General features: G+C 56.8%; 1 protein-coding gene across 1 annotated transcript in view; it reads right to left on the reverse strand.

Moving 5' to 3' along the window:
- The window catches only part of CHD6 (chromodomain helicase DNA binding protein 6), an 82275-nt gene that overhangs the window by 17307 nt on the left and 48571 nt on the right, over positions 1–16397 (reverse strand). Inside the window, exons 18-29 of the mRNA XM_014961168.1 lie at positions 15808–15972; positions 15257–15436; positions 13975–14085; positions 10892–11094; positions 10286–10485; positions 6830–6989; positions 6349–6438; positions 3644–3747; positions 2824–2953; positions 2502–2562; positions 1739–1796; positions 811–1030 (exon numbers count right to left, since the gene is read on the reverse strand). Coding sequence (XP_014816654.1) covers positions 811–1030; positions 1739–1796; positions 2502–2562; positions 2824–2953; positions 3644–3747; positions 6349–6438; positions 6830–6989; positions 10286–10485; positions 10892–11094; positions 13975–14085; positions 15257–15436; positions 15808–15972 — 1682 coding nt within the window. The remainder of the gene's footprint in view (positions 1–810; positions 1031–1738; positions 1797–2501; positions 2563–2823; positions 2954–3643; positions 3748–6348; positions 6439–6829; positions 6990–10285; positions 10486–10891; positions 11095–13974; positions 14086–15256; positions 15437–15807; positions 15973–16397) is intronic.

The following is a 16397-nucleotide window of genomic DNA, read 5'->3' on the forward strand; positions in this document are numbered from 1 at the left end:
AGAGGAAGGGGAGAGGGAAGATCAGTGGGCTGGAGTCTCTTCTATGCAAGAAGGCTGTGAACAGAGAGCACAGGGCAGCAGAGATATCAAGCGGTTATGTGGGTTCCTGCAACAGGAACAGGTTCACAGGACACAAAGTCATTGAGAACCGTTGACCACAGAGAGTTCTTGCAGTCAGGAAATCTCAGGGCTGCACACTGGGACTTGCAACAATGGAGGCAGCATCACCGGGCTGCACACCCTCCTGATGTCTGCACAGCATAGTCCCACCATCCTTCCACTTACTGGGATTCAAATGAAATGGGAGCACACCACAACCTGGATATGCCGCCACTGGGCTCCTGAGGCCATGGACTGGAGTCTAATGCAGCAGCATGAGAGTCACAAGGGTCAGAAAGGCCACGCGCAGGGGCTGTAATAGCGCTCATCATCACCCCTCATCCACAGCATGTCCCAAGCTCACAACATGGCTCAGTAGCACTCGCTCTGCTGGGGCTGGGGGGCAACCCCTGGAGCAGTAGATGCTGGATTTGACTCTGAAGAGCTGTCCCCTTAATCCGTTCACTGTGTCTCTAGCTGCTACCCACAAACTAGAGTGGCCACTGCTTCCAAGCCAGGCTGGCTGCTGGAGCCACAAGGCTCCCTCGCAGCTAAGAGCAGCGTTCCCTGCCCAGCAAGGACCCGCACACCTCCATCATGGGGGCAGCTGGCTACACGACAACCACGGTGGCATTTACCTAGGTAAATCCAGGGGGGCAAGGATTTCTACTGGCCTAAATAAGGTTTGGAAAGGACCTTCTGATGCGTTACCTTTTCTGCATTTCTTTGTTCACTGAGTCCATCTCGGATGCTCTCCTGAACATCTCGTCCTGCAGCCAGTATCCATGGTTACCGGGCACCAGCATCTCAGTACGGGGAGGCAGTTCTTTGCGGTTGCAGCGCTGGTAGACAGTGACAAGCCTCCGCAGTCTGGCTGTGAGGGCAGATGAGACAGGCCAGCAGGATCTGTCTGAGTCGGAGCCATCCTGGGCTTCAAACATCAGCAAGGACATCAGTATTTAATGCACACTCAAAGCCACAGGTTCACACGTGCCTCCGGCCAGCTCTGAGAGCTCCCTCTCACCTTCTCCCTCCCACAGGGGAGACCAGGGATCACAGTCATGATCACGCTGGGGAGACCATCCCTGGACTTCTGCACCCCAAAAGCTGCTGGCTCACAGCCTCACCATGTCTGAGCTTCCTTCAGAGAGAGCCCAGAGGCAGAGATTGGGGTCGGAATGACAGCTCTGGGCCAGGCCATGCATGGGAGAGGACTGTAGCTCCCTGCTCAGCAGCAGGATCAGCCAGCCCAGGGCATCTGCCAGCACTGCCTGCTGCAGAGACCCTGCATACTCATCTAATGCAGGCAACTGCATGGACACGGTCAGGCCGATGGCTTCTAGTCACCCCTGGCTGGCTTTGGCTGGAAATATACTTTCTTGGGACCCTGACTGGCATGCCACAGCGCCCATCCCTGGGTAATACGTGACTGCACAGGAGGGCCCCTGACGGGAGCCTGCCCAGGCGAAGCTTCCTCATCCCCTAACAGCAATGCATCCCCCCAGCCCAGAGTTTGTCCCCCCAACCCAGCAGCATGTACCCCCAGACCCAGTAGTGCCCGCCTCAGTGCTCTGGCTCCAGCTGTGCTGTGCCAGCCCCTATGAAACCACACGCCATGCTGCGGGAGATACACCCTCACCTGCCGCTGGCTCATCCCGCTTCTCACTGGCTTCGCCCACCCCAGCAGCCACGATGTCCTGCAGAAGGAAACCATCAGAGAGGGCTCTCCAGCTCCACAGAGAGCTCCCCATACCCACAGCCCACCCAGCCGGGGCAGGGTACAGGGTGGCAGGACAGGCAGGGTTGCATGTCCTGTGCCCTTGGGCTGCAGTCAGTGGCTGCCCTCAGCACATGGGATCAGAGCAGCACAGCCAGGAGAGGTGACAGCTCAGAGGGGCAGTGCTGTCCATTTTGGGCCTGGAGGGGAGGTCCACCACAGCAACACAGGCCAGGACAGTAGCACTGCAACAGTCTCTGCCTCTCAAATGAACCCTGCACTCTCCTGTGCTGCCTTGTTCCCTGCTCTTCCTCTCCCCTGGGGCCATTTCTTTCGGGACGCCCCCAACTCCCACATGGCTTCTGAAGCAGAGTGCAAGAGCCAGCACCCCTGGCCGTCACCAGCCCTCAATTGCCCCAGGTCCCCACAAGGCAAATCCTACCCAGGTCCACAGGAGACACAGAGAGGCAAGAGCAGAAGCTGTGCTCCCGTGAGCAGAGACGACACAGACAGCATGGGGCAGAGTCCATGCACGGCACAACAAAGCCAGCACAGAGCTGGGTCACTGGCAGTGCTGGCTCCCTGGTGCTCTGTAGCAGAGCTGACAGAGCCAAGCCTGCAGCCCAGGGCAGGAGGGCAGCCTGGCAGCAGCAGATGTGTATCAATCACCGTGAATCTCACTCACCTCCTGCTTTGGCGGCCCTTCTAGCTTTCCTCCACTGCTCTCTTCCTTTTCCATGCTGCCCCTGGGTAAAAGAGTGAATTAGTCCCTGCCAGCAGCATCACAGCCCTCTTGGCTGTGCCGGTTGTTGGCAGGAGGGAGCAGAGAACTGGTGCTCTTGCCATCCCTCCGTCTCATACTGGGAAGCCAGCTGTGCTTAGACACACAATCTGCATCCTTCCTCCTCCCTGCACACAGCTCACCCCACAGCACTGCCCCACTGCTAACATGGCCCCCAAGAGTGAGCCAGACAGCCCCTCAGAGCTTGGCTCCATCCCTTGCCCACCTTTCGGCAGCATCCTGGGCCCCATCGCTGATGCCCTGCTCAGCAGAGAGCAGCTTCTCGTCTGGCATGCCCACCTTCTCCAGAAAGCACAGCGCTGGGTCCGCCCGCATGGCGTTGTACCTCTCGTAACCTGCCAACCACCACGGGTCATGAAAAAGGAGAAAAACAGCACAAAGCCAAGGCTGAGCCTGGTTCAGGCAAAACTCCCACTCTGTGGGACACAGCTGCCCACCCAGCTCTCTCTCTGTCTGTGCTGCTGTGAGTGCAATTGTCACCCCCAGAAATTCAGAACACACTCCCAAAAGCTGCTATTTTCTCTGCAGCCCCTGTGCATCAGGCAAAAAGAAAGATCAGCCTTTCCATCCCACCAGGCAGCCCTGCCTGGGAGGAGGTGCAGTGCCTGGAGAGCTGTGCACAGCACCCGCAGCAAGTTGCAGTTGGGAGCAAACAGCCCCATGGCTCCTGGAAGCCACTGGGGGATTTCATGACCAGGCTGGGAATACCGGGAGAAGCTCTGTGCCTTCTTCCTCACCCTCATGTGGCAATTGCAAGCTGCTCCTAGCAAGCCAGAGGAGTCTGCTATGAGACTGGGCAAGGCCACCCTAGGCACTGCAGTGTGCCTGCCCCACCACCCAAATGAGCCAACAGCGCCGCAGCGGCAAGTGCCTGGGGAGAGCTGCCCCGTGTGGCTACAGTGCATGGCCACCACTCTGCTCCTCACACTGACAGAATGTCACCTCCAGGCACCGGAGATCTGGCCAGGTGCTCCACCTGGGTCCCTCTCACGCAGCGGCACCCACCAGATAAGCTGGGTACTCACCATGCTTGAAGACACCGATGAGGAGGGATTTATCAGCTTCAGCATTCCACCAGTCCACTGGGATCTCCACGTAGTCAATGTCCGGCAGCAGCACATCCAGCTCCCTGTGGCAGACAAGGTATGCATGCCCCTCTCCCAGCCTCACTGGACAGTGGAGCACACTGGGCACTGCTGGGCAGGGGGAGACAGGAGCCATCATGCACTGGCTTGGGGACAGCTAATGAATGCAAGGCTGGCCTGGGGCCCCGCTGTGGGGGACACGCATGTTTCCCTGGTGTCAGAGAGCTGAAGCCTTGGCTCCACTGTGACCCACTGCATTCTTCATCCTCTTTCTTCAGAGGTGGGGAGCCCCTCTCCCCTCCAACCCAAGCAACACCAAACGAACTGGAAGTGTTCATGACCAGGCTGGATAAGGCTTTGAGCAAACTGGTCTGCTGGGAGGTGTCCATACCCATGGCAGGGGGGCTGGAACTCCATGATCTTTAAGGTCCCTTCCAACCCAAACCATGCTAGGATTTTATGACTGGAGATCCTGTCTGACCTGAACAGCATCTCTTGGGGGAAACCACTTCAAACCTACCATCCCCAAAAGAAGAGCTCATCCGGTGGGGTGGGCTGCAACGTCCCCTCTGCACAGACTCATGCTGATGGAGCTGTGCTGGGGAAGGCAGCAGCCTTTGCTTGAGGAAATTAAGCCCAGCATTATCACACTTCTCTCTGAAGTACTGAGAGCTGAGTCACTGCAGGCAGGTCAGGAGCTGGCAGGCTGCAGGCTCAGTGGTATCAGCAGAGCCTGTCAGCCCCCTCATCCTCAGCACAGGGAAGGGACTGCAGGCCACAGCAATGGGGCATGCTCTGCTCTGAGGTCTGGCCTTGGGAACTGGGCACTGTCTCTTTGGACTCCCATTTTGGATTAAAGGCCAATTTGTCAGGCAGCGCAGGGAGACATTCTCCTGCAGGCTGCAGGGTGTCCTTGAGTGTCCTCATTATGCCCAGGATGGCATCGCAGCCTCAGAGCTGCCTCAATAGGGCTGCCACGGTGGCGGAGGAAGAGCTGCCATCTAAGGATGAAGTTTTGCCTGAGCAAGACCTGGGGATTTGACTCGCCTGGAGCCATGGTGAGCCCAGACATGGCTGCGCTGGGTGGCTGTGGCAGTGCTGCAGTGCCACCTCCCCGAGAAGCATCACAGGGGTTCACTGTGAGGTCCCTACCTGGCAGGGGTCCCCTCGAAGGCTTTGTCCGCAGCCTCCCCCAGCACTTCAGCCTTCAGGTAGTAGAGCATTCGCACCCGCAGCAGAACCCTGTCCCGGGGCAGCAGAGAAGAACACACACTAGCACACAGGTGCTCAGATGCCAGCCTAGGACCTGGCCCAATGACCCTCGCCAGAACATTTGCAGGGGGATGCTCCGAGGGTCAGCAAGGTCAGGGAAACATGCTCAACACCGTGTTTCCCCATATGGGAAAAACCACTTTTTCAAAGCAGAATGGGCCATGTGGTATCATGCCACAGTGCCCAGCCCTGCAATCTGCTAGGGCCCCATGGCCAAGGTTTGCTGCCCAGGACACAGCTCCTCTCTGAGAGAGGTCCAGCAGCCAGAGCACAGTGATCCTGCGTGGGCTGTGAGCCCTTTGCAGCTCCCTCCCACCTTCCCCATGCTAAAGGCCCTCAGCCTACGGGCTCCCGCACTCACTTGTTGCAGTGCTGTTTGAGGTGCTTCTTGTAGCTGTCATCATGCAGGACGACCTCGGGGTTGCAGGTGGCAAGCCAGTCTGCGTTCTTTATCTCGGGAAGCAGCATCTGGTTCTTTGTCTTCTTCCCCTTCCTGCCTCTGGGGGGAGCCCCTCTCCCCTCCAACCCAAGCAACACCAAACGAACTGGAAGTGTTCATGACCAGGCTGGATAAGGCTTTGAGCAAACTGGTCTGCTGGGAGGTGTCCATACCCATGGCAGGGGGGCTGGAACTCCATGATCTTTAAGGTCCCTTCCAACCCAAACCATGCTAGGATTTTATGACTGGAGATCCTGTCTGACCTGAACAGCATCTCTTGGGGGAAACCACTTCAAACCTACCATCCCCAAAAGAAGAGCTCATCCGGTGGGGTGGGCTGCAACGTCCCCTCTGCACAGACTCATGCTGATGGAGCTGTGCTGGGGAAGGCAGCAGCCTTTGCTTGAGGAAATTAAGCCCAGCATTATCACACTTCTCTCTGAAGTACTGAGAGCTGAGTCACTGCAGGCAGGTCAGGAGCTGGCAGGCTGCAGGCTCAGTGGTATCAGCAGAGCCTGTCAGCCCCCTCATCCTCAGCACAGGGAAGGGACTGCAGGCCACAGCAATGGGGCATGCTCTGCTCTGAGGTCTGGCCTTGGGAACTGGGCACTGTCTCTTTGGACTCCCATTTTGGATTAAAGGCCAATTTGTCAGGCAGCGCAGGGAGACATTCTCCTGCAGGCTGCAGGGTGTCCTTGAGTGTCCTCATTATGCCCAGGATGGCATCGCAGCCTCAGAGCTGCCTCAATAGGGCTGCCACGGTGGCGGAGGAAGAGCTGCCATCTAAGGATGAAGTTTTGCCTGAGCAAGACCTGGGGATTTGACTCGCCTGGAGCCATGGTGAGCCCAGGCATGGCTGCGCTGGGTGGCTGTGGCAGTGCTGCAGTGCCACCTCCCCGAGAAGCATCACAGGGGTTCACTGTGAGGTCCCTACCTGGCAGGGGTCCCCTCGAAGGCTTTGTCCGCAGCCTCCCCCAGCACTTCAGCCTTCAGGTAGTAGAGCATTCGCACCCGCAGCAGAACCCTGTCCCGGGGCAGCAGAGAAGAACACACACTAGCACACAGGTGCTCAGATGCCAGCCTAGGACCTGGCCCAATGACCCTCGCCAGAACATTTGCAGGGGGATGCTCCGAGGGTCAGCAAGGTCAGGGAAACATGCTCAACACCGTGTTTCCCCATATGGGAAAAACCACTTTTTCAAAGCAGAATGGGCCATGTGGTATCATGCCACAGTGCCCAGCCCTGCAATCTGCTAGGGCCCCATGGCCAAGGTTTGCTGCCCAGGACACAGCTCCTCTCTGAGAGAGGTCCAGCAGCCAGAGCACAGTGATCCTGCGTGGGCTGTGAGCCCTTTGCAGCTCCCTCCCACCTTCCCCATGCTAAAGGCCCTCAGCCTACGGGCTCCCGCACTCACTTGTTGCAGTGCTGTTTGAGGTGCTTCTTGTAGCTGTCATCATGCAGGACGACCTCGGGGTTGCAGGTGGCAAGCCAGTCTGCGTTCTTTATCTCGGGAAGCAGCATCTGGTTCTTTGTCTTCTTCCCCTTCCTGCCTCTGGGCACTGGTGCTGACAAGCCTGTAACAGCAAGTGGCAGCCAGTGAGCACCATGGGCACCGTGGGCCAAGCTGGGAACGGCTGCGAGGCTGCTCCCGTGCTGCAGTGCCCAGGAGGGCGGCAGAGCCAGGGAGCTGCAGGAGGCCAAGTAAAGCTCCTGGCTGCAGTTCAGAGAGCCAGGATGGAAACGCACGGAGTAAACACAAAGCATGGGAGGCTCCGTCTACAAGAAAAAGTTGGGGATCACCACAGAAACCAAATTGCTGTGAGTTCTCAATGCAATGCTGAGCCCAAAGCATAACATGGCCCCTTGATGTATAAAAATATCACATAGAAGCATGGAAGGGACCTTGGCCCTCGGCACACCTCTTAGAGCCTTACCTAGATGCTACAGCCAGCTCTGAAGTTCATCCTATGGGGACAACTTAGTTATTTGGGACACGAGTTCAAATAAGAGGGTCCAAATGATCAAAAGACCAGAAGACAATTCTGATAATCTGATTTGTAAGGGTTGTTTCCTATTCCATGCATCAGGAGGAGGGCTGCGTGGGAACTGGATCACTGCAGGGGACATTTACACTTGGCAAAGATAGCAAAAGGAAAAGGAAAGCATCTGGCTGACAAAGATAAAATGAGATCCAGTGGCTGGAGCTGAAAATTGAACACATTTTCAACCTTGAAATAAGATATGAGTTCACAGCAGAACGTGGAAAAAACTCCTGGTAAGGTCATTATTGTTCAGAGTCTTTTGAGAGGGATGAGCTGCTTCCCTGGGCATCCGCTTCTGAAACAGGGTTCTGCAGACGTCCTCTCATGCCTATGTGTGCGGAGGGGAAAGAAGTGCCTCTGCAGTCCCATCCTATTTGTCTGGTCTCACAACACCAGGGAAGAGAGAGCATTGCCATGTCCTCAACACCTGCATAAAGTTTGCAGCTCCAGCCCAGGTGGCTGCCGAAGGCTGCAGTGGGCACCAGGGCTTCTATCCCTGGCACTGAATCAGCCCAACGAACTCTGGGCTAACGCTGCTTCCTCAGCAGCTTGGCCTCTTCCAGGATGAAATGCAGGACAGGGCTGGATCAGTGCAGAGCGATGAGTGGGGCTGCCCACACGCTGTGCTCACCCCTCGTAGTCACGTGGCTACAGAACTGAGAAGGAACAGCCTCAGGGTGCCCTGGCAAGGGCTGGAGGTTGCTGCTGCTTTCAGTGCCTCAGGGAGGCCCAGAGCATGTCTTGCCCAGTCAGCTTTCTGCAAACAGGACTGGTAGCTCAGGCTCCTTGGTGAGCCACAGCAGCAGCCACCACATGGCTTCTCTGCACTGGAGGGTTCTGCTCTCCTCCATCTCCTGTGGTGAGGCTTGATGGTTTCGTTGTCCCTCTGCAAGACTACATGGAGGTTTCAGAGGTGGGAAAAGCCACTCTGAAGAGCTGATGGAGAAGCTTCTGGTTGTTTCCCTCTGCTAAATATCCAATTTTAGTACTGCTTTTGCACTAAAGCGTTCCTGAGCCTCCAATGAAACTGTGTCTTGGTTGTTACTTGGCATTATTTAAATCAAGCCCATTCATATAAGTCAATTTGTTTTTTACTCTTGGCTTTGCCCTCCACAGGTCTCGAGTCCAGTCCCAGTGCCGCTCTGGGCAGGGCTGTGTGGCAAGGGCAGGAGGCAGCACTGACATTGTTAGAGGTGACTGCAGTAACTTAGGAAGCCACTGAAGGCCATGTGCTTGGACCTCACGCTGTAAAGCCAGTCAGACATTTCCTCACAGAAGGAAATGGTGTTGTCGAGTTGTAAGCACCACGTAAGAGCTCTTAAGAGTAAAAGCTCTTAATAGTAAGGAGCACAGTCTTGGGGCTCAGCAACAGCAGCACTTCAGAACAGCCTTCCCTGTGCTCCACCACCTTGAAACATGAGGCCCGGGTTTCAGCTGACCTCTCTGATGCCAAAAGCAGGATGGAGAGTCCCAGCCTCTTCACTACTCACCTTGTGCCACAGATCACAAGTGCACAACAAGCAGCACACAGCCGTGGGGCTCTGACCACCCCGAGGGAGCGCTGTGGCCTCCCCCAGCCCAACTCACCTTTTCCAAAAGCCACAGGACGCAGGCATTGTGCTGCTGGGTCAGCGCAGAGTCCTCTGACATAGAATGGGCAGTGACCATGTGTCTCAGGCCACAACCCACCAGTGGATCCAAGGAGCCAATACTGACTCTGTCTTCACGTGATTAAAGACAAAAGCCACTGTGGCTGCACAGTGCTGTTTGCACAGTGGGCTCCATTTGCTGTGCTGCTCCCACCCCAGGGGACACCCACAGAGAGCAGCAGATACTGCGCTGCAGGCAGGGTGGCAAACCTGCAGTGCCTCAGTGTCTGGGCAGAGCCAGGGACAGCAGGAGTGCAGGGCTGAGGAAGGCTCTGAAAGGGCCCTCTCTGAAGCTGAGGATACACCGGAAACCTCTACCCACCAGAATGCAGATGCAATTACAACTTGGACATGTGGTGTGATATGTGGACCTCACACACACTGGAAAACAAGCGTGTGAGTCCAGTGAGCAGGGAGGGCACAGCCAAACCTGAGATAAAGGGTCCTTCTGGATGGAGTGAGAGAAGGCAGCACCTGGGTAGGATTCTGCATTGCAGAGGCCTCAGGACAAACCAACTTTGCATTTCTGCCCATCAGAACAGGGACCAGTACGTCTGGGACAAGAATCATGATGAGAGGGACACAAGCTGGTGACCCGGGGTGAGATGGCTGCACAGACTGCACTGCCAGCTTCCCCAGCGCAGCTGCATCTGGTGTCTCAGCTGTGACTGTTAGGCCCTCCCAACAGGCTCATGGAGTGTCCCTGCACAACGATCCACACTGTGTCCTGCAATGCCCCGAGGAGCAGCCAGGCATGTTTACACTCTGACTGAAATAAGTACCTCACACATATGTGTTCATCCAGTCACCAGCAGCCCATGAGCTCACTGCCCAGTGTCTTCCCACTCTCTGACAACTCACAGGTCAGAGAAAACTTAGCAGTGCCCACGTGAGAGTAAGATGGTACCTCTGCTCCCACCACAAGGCTCTCTCTGCACCAGCCATGGCACTGGGAGCCTGTGAAACAGCCTCTCCCACCCAGCCATCCCCTGCCACTGACTCTGAGGGTCAGTGCGGACCCATGGCAGCCACTTTCTCTGTGCAGAGAGTTGCAGTGCTCAAACACAACTGCTTTCTGGCTGTTTCAGTCAGCTCTGCTCTGACTTCTGCAGCCTCAGACCCGTAGGCTGGCACAGCGGCGACGGGTACAGGTGCAATGGCAGAGAGAACACGCAATACCTGAGTGATTCTGCAGAGCCTGGTTCTGGCCGTCCTTCGTTGGTGTGATGAGATCCCAGATAAAACTCTTAATCTTCTCATCCCCCTTGTAGTGTTTAACGCAATAGACCAGCAAGGCCCGACAAATCATCTCCATGTCCTTCTCATTCAGGTGCCACTTGAACCGCCCATGGGTCAGGATATCTTTCCAGCGTCCCCAGCTGGAACGGCAGGAATACAGACAGAGTAAACACTCCTGGGCAACTAGAGACCTTGCCAGCGCCTCTCTCCAGGAGCTCGCTCAGGGGATGGCCCTGCCAGCTCCCCTGGATAGGGGTGTTCTGCCCCCACATTAGGGGAGCAGAGAAGGGGAGAGATTTTCCCAGGACTGAACAGGGCAGAGGCAGGAACAGACTCTGAAAGCATCGACTGCCAGCTCCTACTTGTGCCCCCCAAACTCTCCTTCCATCCCAAATGTTTGCTTAGAGCCCAGGTCCCACCAGGCAGGCCACTGCTAGAAGGAGGGGATATTGCAAGCAGGATGGACAGAAAGTGGCTAGGACAGCCAGTGGCCTATGTGCATGCTGGGGCAGCTGGAGGCTGTGGCTGGGAGGGGGTGAGACTCACCCAAATATGAGCAGGTTCTTCTCCACACGGAAGCATTCAGCCCGCAGGTACCGCCGTGTCTTCTCGTTGAAGCGCCGGGAGCGGGTGGGTCGCTCATCCGAGTCACTGTCCAGCTCAGAGAATTCCATCAGCTCATCCTCTTCGAAGGAGTTGTAGTGTTTAGTTTGCTTCCGCACCCGGGGTCTGTCGATGACCAGGCTCTCCTAGAGGGAAAGAGAGGAGAACATGCTCAAGTAAAGGCAGAAACACCTCCCATCAGGGCACAGTAAGTCCTCCCAGCACTGTCTGCTCCCAGCACTCTGCTCAATTTCTGTGTCGGCGGGGAGAGGTGATCTGGAAGAGGAAAGGTAGCTTCCAAAAGGTGCAGAAAGGAGCAATATGAACTTAAATAGCATGTACGTGCCTCCTCTCCTTCCCCCCACCCTGTTGAATGAATCAAAGTAATCTAAATCTGTCTGAATTTCAAGCACACAGGACAAACACTCACACAGCCTCTCCCATTCTCCCTGACAGAGCAGTGAGCTCTGCAGAGCTGCAGGACATCCCTCTTTAGCTGGAACTTCGGCACGGCCCTGGGGCTGCACTGAAGTAGCTGCAGTACCCTGCACTCGATGGAGGAGCAGGAGGAGAGCCCCGGGTGCAGCTGAGACCATGAGCTCAGCAGGGCCAGCAGGGAGATGGGACCCCATCTGTCCTCTCCTGCCTCCCAACAACCAGAAACACCAACCCACCCAGCTCTGTCTCAGCACTCAGCTAGAGAGCTCCTTGCACAGGCAGAGCAGGCAGGGGCTGAGAACAAGGATACTGCACCCGAGAGATGCTCCCCAAAGGCATGTGGGGAACCCCCAGTCGCTCTGCTATCAGGCCAGAAGGCAAGCACCAGCTCATCGGAGCTCCAGCTGCCACATTTGCCCACAGCTGCTGCTGGGAAGGAGCCAATTTGCCAGTGAGGGCAAGACTCCAGGAGCATTCATTTACAGTCTGCAGCCACCTCACCCAAACATGGTGACAGGCCTGCCAGATCCACTTGGCTTTACTCCTTGTTCCCATCCCTGAAGGCAGGACAGCAGGGCTGCATATGCTGACAGAGGAAGGAGTGGCACAATCCAGACCTGTCCCCATTTGCTCCATCAGGCCAGGAGAAGCCCTGGGCAGCTCCCTTCATCCCTAATAACGTTCAGCTTTTAGAGACTTGTTTCTAGAGCAATGCCTGGATATTGAGCCTGACCCACACAGTCTCAAAACCCCTGATGCTCCAGTGAACGTGGATACGGAAAATATCCAACAAGGAGCATGAGAGAGGATTTGACACTAAGAGCAGGGGGAAGTACCAGAGGAGTTGCCCAAACCAGAGCTCCTCTCATGACAGCCCTTGTGCTGTCGGGGCCAAACCCAGCTGTCCCGGATGACCTTGCTTACACCCTTCTGCTCAGAGAAGATGAGAAGCTGAGCAAAAGGGAGCACTTGCAGACACCATGCAGGGCTGTGTGCCCTGAGGCACTGAGCCCCTGGCAGCCCCTGCCCAGCCTGCTCTAACCTAGGATAGAGCTCTGAGACCAAACCAGACCAGGCATCCACACACAGCGGTGCTCTGACAAACCCAGTGCCACAGCCACAATATTCAACCTCCCTGCAACCTGCTTTTGTTTGTGAGCACAAATGAGGTGGGGAAGCAGCACGGCACCTCGCAGCCCTCACATGGCATGTCCACCTCTCTTCTGCAAAGAGGCGCTGCATTCAGCCAGCACCCACCGCCTGCTCCAGCCCAGCCAGTACACTGCTCTCACTGCAGCACCCCAGCCCAGTGCTTGCTCAGCGAGGGCCCCTGGTTACAGGGGTGCCCTCACATCCACAATGCCAGCAAGAGGCTAGGATCTGAGGGTGCCAGTGTGCCTGACACAAGCCTCTTGACCAGCACTATCATGCCTCCGCAGCTCCTCGAAATCCTGCCATGCTGCTGCTAGAACCCACACATGAAACATTATGAATAAATCACAACAGAGAAGCCTGGTTATTATGGTTATTACCTTGACATTAAACAGGACCATGTGACACGTGACTGGTTCCAGGGACCTGCCTGCTCCGATATTACCTGCTCCCCACAGCCACAACTAATTGCAAGTCCACTTTGCTTCTAAGTCTCTAGATGACTGGACCTGCTGCTGGGTTGAAGGCTCCCTGAACAGGCCCACGGGTGCCGTGGCCCTGCACACCACCTCCTTAGCCATCAAGACCTGGAGTGGTGGGAGCTGGGAGGCTGCAGTGAAGCGAATTTGCCTGGCACCACAAGCTCCAGGGCTTAAAGGGCTGTAGTACACAAACTCATGTCAGCTTGCCAGGCCTCCTCTAGAGCGGCCAGGCCAAATGCTCCCCTCTGCCTATGCTGCCAGGGTTCATGTGGACTTGGGTTTGGTCGCGGGAATCATTACGCAGCTTCCCCCAAGTGTGGGCAGAGCCCTGCTCACCCCAATCCCCACCCACAGCAAGAGCTGGCACTTGGGCCCCTTTGTGACCTGCCAGGGCACACAGCAGCTTGGCCCTGGCATGCCTTGAGCTAACCAATGCCTCTGGGCTTGGTGAGACAGCCAGGGAGCCAGCAGATCAGAGCTGGCTCCTGGAGGTCAGCACAGGACCCTCCTGGTACTGCCCCATGGCAGAGCCCCAGCCCCAGCTGCCCAGGCTGCCAGCACCCAACCTGTGCTGTGGGGAACTCCGTCACAGCTCCAGTTCATGCACAGAACATCACACCAGTCTGCTGGGTGCACAGACACGCCATTGCACTGGCTGCTTCATCCTCTCCTCCCCTCACATGCTGCCAGCCCCAGCTGTTGCTCCTTTAGCCAGGCTTGGGAGTAGCTGGGAGCACAGGAGCACCCCGACATACCAGGCAGCCACAGCCTAACGTGGCTTAGGTAATTGGGGCTTTAGTCAGCGCTCGTGAGCCAGTGTTCCCTTGCAGAAATTCCTGATGCCTTACACCTATCCCTTCATGAGCCCAGCAGAAGCACACAGCTCCTGGCTGGAGACCACGCCACATGGTGTCAAATCCGTTGTGGGGCACACGGCCATGAGCTGGACCCTACCTTTTCATTCTTGGCATCTGTATCGAGCTCTGCTATCTTGGCCCACTTTTGCCAGAAGTTGGGGTCATCTAAGGAAATGTCAGTTCTGTTTCCTGATGCTACGAAGCTGGCCTAGGAGTAAAAGAAGAGGAGTGAACAGGGTGCAACCCACCTTTCAGATGTGTCTTCCCCCATATAGAAATCCCCAACACCTCTGTCTGCAGCACACAGTCTCACTGCCACGGGGTGTTACGTGCCAAGTTGACACACCACAGAGGGGTCTTTGCTTGCTTAAGGGAGCTGAACCCCTCTGTTCCGCAGTCCTGCCTGACCTGTTGGAAACAGAGCCTGGGTGTGCCACCCACAAGAGAAGGAGGGACACTCGGCCCTTCATGCCCCCAGTGGACACCAGCCATGAGTGTGGCACAGAGCTGGCTCCTTGGGCTCTCTCCCATGGGGATGTCAGAACCCCACAGCACACAGCTTCCCATGACACAGCAGCACCCAGCTTCAGTCACCAGGCAGGCCAGCAGCCAGGTCCTACCACCACGTTGGGGTTATCCCTGCAGTGCCAGGTCTCACAGCAGCAGAAGAGTGAGGCTGGAGATGGAGATGGGCTGCGCTGAAGGTACCACAACTTCTTCTCACACCACTGGCAGCCCACGTCTCCACCTGCCTTCCTCTGGACCAAAAAAAGCTCAGCCCATGAGTAGAAGATCAGCCAAGCTCAGGACTGGATCTCACCCAGGCTTTGAACCCTTCCCAAGGAGGGGCCTGATCCTGTCCACAATAGCCCTGGGCAGAGGATCTAGCTCTGAGCATGGCCTGCTGCCACAGAAGAAGTCTTTAGCCCATCAGAAGGGCAAATCCTCCACCCTGCAGTGCCCCAACTGGGATGCAAGAGCAGCTCGGCATCCATCCACATCCCCAGCTCAGTGACAGCACATTCTGGCACTGCCCAGAACCTGGAGGACAGCCCCTGCTCTGCCTTCTCACCAGCCTGAGCTGGCTTCAGGGGGAAAGTGGAAGCTGGCTGAGCCCTCCCGGGCAGCCTCACATCACCAGCTAAGGCCGATGGCCCCCTCCTCAGTGCTCTGTGAGACAGAAGACCAGGGTGCTGCCGTACCCCAGCAAGGTCTCGCTCCTCAGTGCAGTAGGACAGGCAGGAGAGCTTGGCCTTCATGTGGACATGTCTCAAGAGACAGGCAGGAGATCAGCCCACCACTACTGCCCTGCGTGTTCCCAGTGTGTCCCCCACCACCCTGGGGGAGTCCCCCTTCCCTCCTGATGGAGCACAGCATACCTTGGCAAAGGTGGAGCCCTTCCCCTCAGATTGGATCGTGATGGTCTGTGTCCTGCGCTGGAGGATCTGATCAATGTCTTCCTCGCAGAACTTTGAACCTTCATCCTCCTCGTCCATGAGAGCACCGTAGGCACCCTTCCGCAGAAGGTCCTCCACCTCCATCTTTGAGAGTTGCTGAACCTGCCCAAAACATGGGGGCATCACCCACCTGGTTAGCTGCCCTGGGCACTACACAGCAGGAGAAGGCTCTTCCCTTTACCCCAGGAGGGAGGGCAGAGATGCCCCAAGCCAACCCAGACCTCCCGCTACCACAGCAAAGAGGTTACTTCAAAACACTGCACTGTCAGGAATCCAGACACAGTACCGCATGTGTCCCCCAACCCCATGGCAGTGCAGAGACAGCCTGCCAGGCCACACAGCAGCAATGTGAGTGTGTGGGACTGGGTTCTCCCTCCCTAGATGCCCGCGCAGGTCTCTGCTCTAACCTGCAAGTGACTTGCAAGGGAAGGAGGAAAGCTCTCCTGCAGTGCCTCCCTCCATGCCCCACCTACCCCATTGGTGCTGCCCTTGCGGTTGATGTCCTGCAGCACAGCCTTATCCAGGCCCAGCTTCAGGCTGGCCTTGTCGAACATCTCCCGCTCATAGGAGTTCCTAGTGATGAGGCGATACACTTTCACCGCCTTGCTCTGCCCGATCCGGTGGCAGCGAGCTTGAGCCTGAGAGGGCAGAGAGTACAGCATCAAAACCAGCGAGCCCTGCAGGATGGGGGTTGTGTGGCTTGTGGCCACACACACCACTCACCCACCTGAGCCACAGTCAACTTCCACCCACCAGAGCACCCTCACCAATGCAGCAGGCCTGTGCTGCTGTGGAGCAGGAATCAGAGACCCCTGCACCCCCAGGCAAGGACACGGGGCTCAGGCTGGACGCTCTGCAGATGGGGGGCACCCAACACTTCACCCCCTCCAACACCAGGTATGGACAAAGTGTTGCTCGGTCTGTGGCCCACCTGTGCTTTTAGAGCCATGATCTCCCCCATGACATGTCCCCTCTGCCTGCACTCCTGCTGGCTCTCCCAGCACACCCAGTACAGCCAGGGGCTGCTTCCCTTCCCTCCCCAGCTGTGATGGGAGCTGTGCTC

The sequence above is a fragment of the Calidris pugnax genome, unplaced genomic scaffold (assembly GCF_001431845.1).
Source record: "Calidris pugnax isolate Ruff unplaced genomic scaffold, ASM143184v1 scaffold518, whole genome shotgun sequence".
Taxonomy (NCBI): domain Eukaryota; kingdom Metazoa; phylum Chordata; class Aves; order Charadriiformes; family Scolopacidae; genus Calidris; species Calidris pugnax.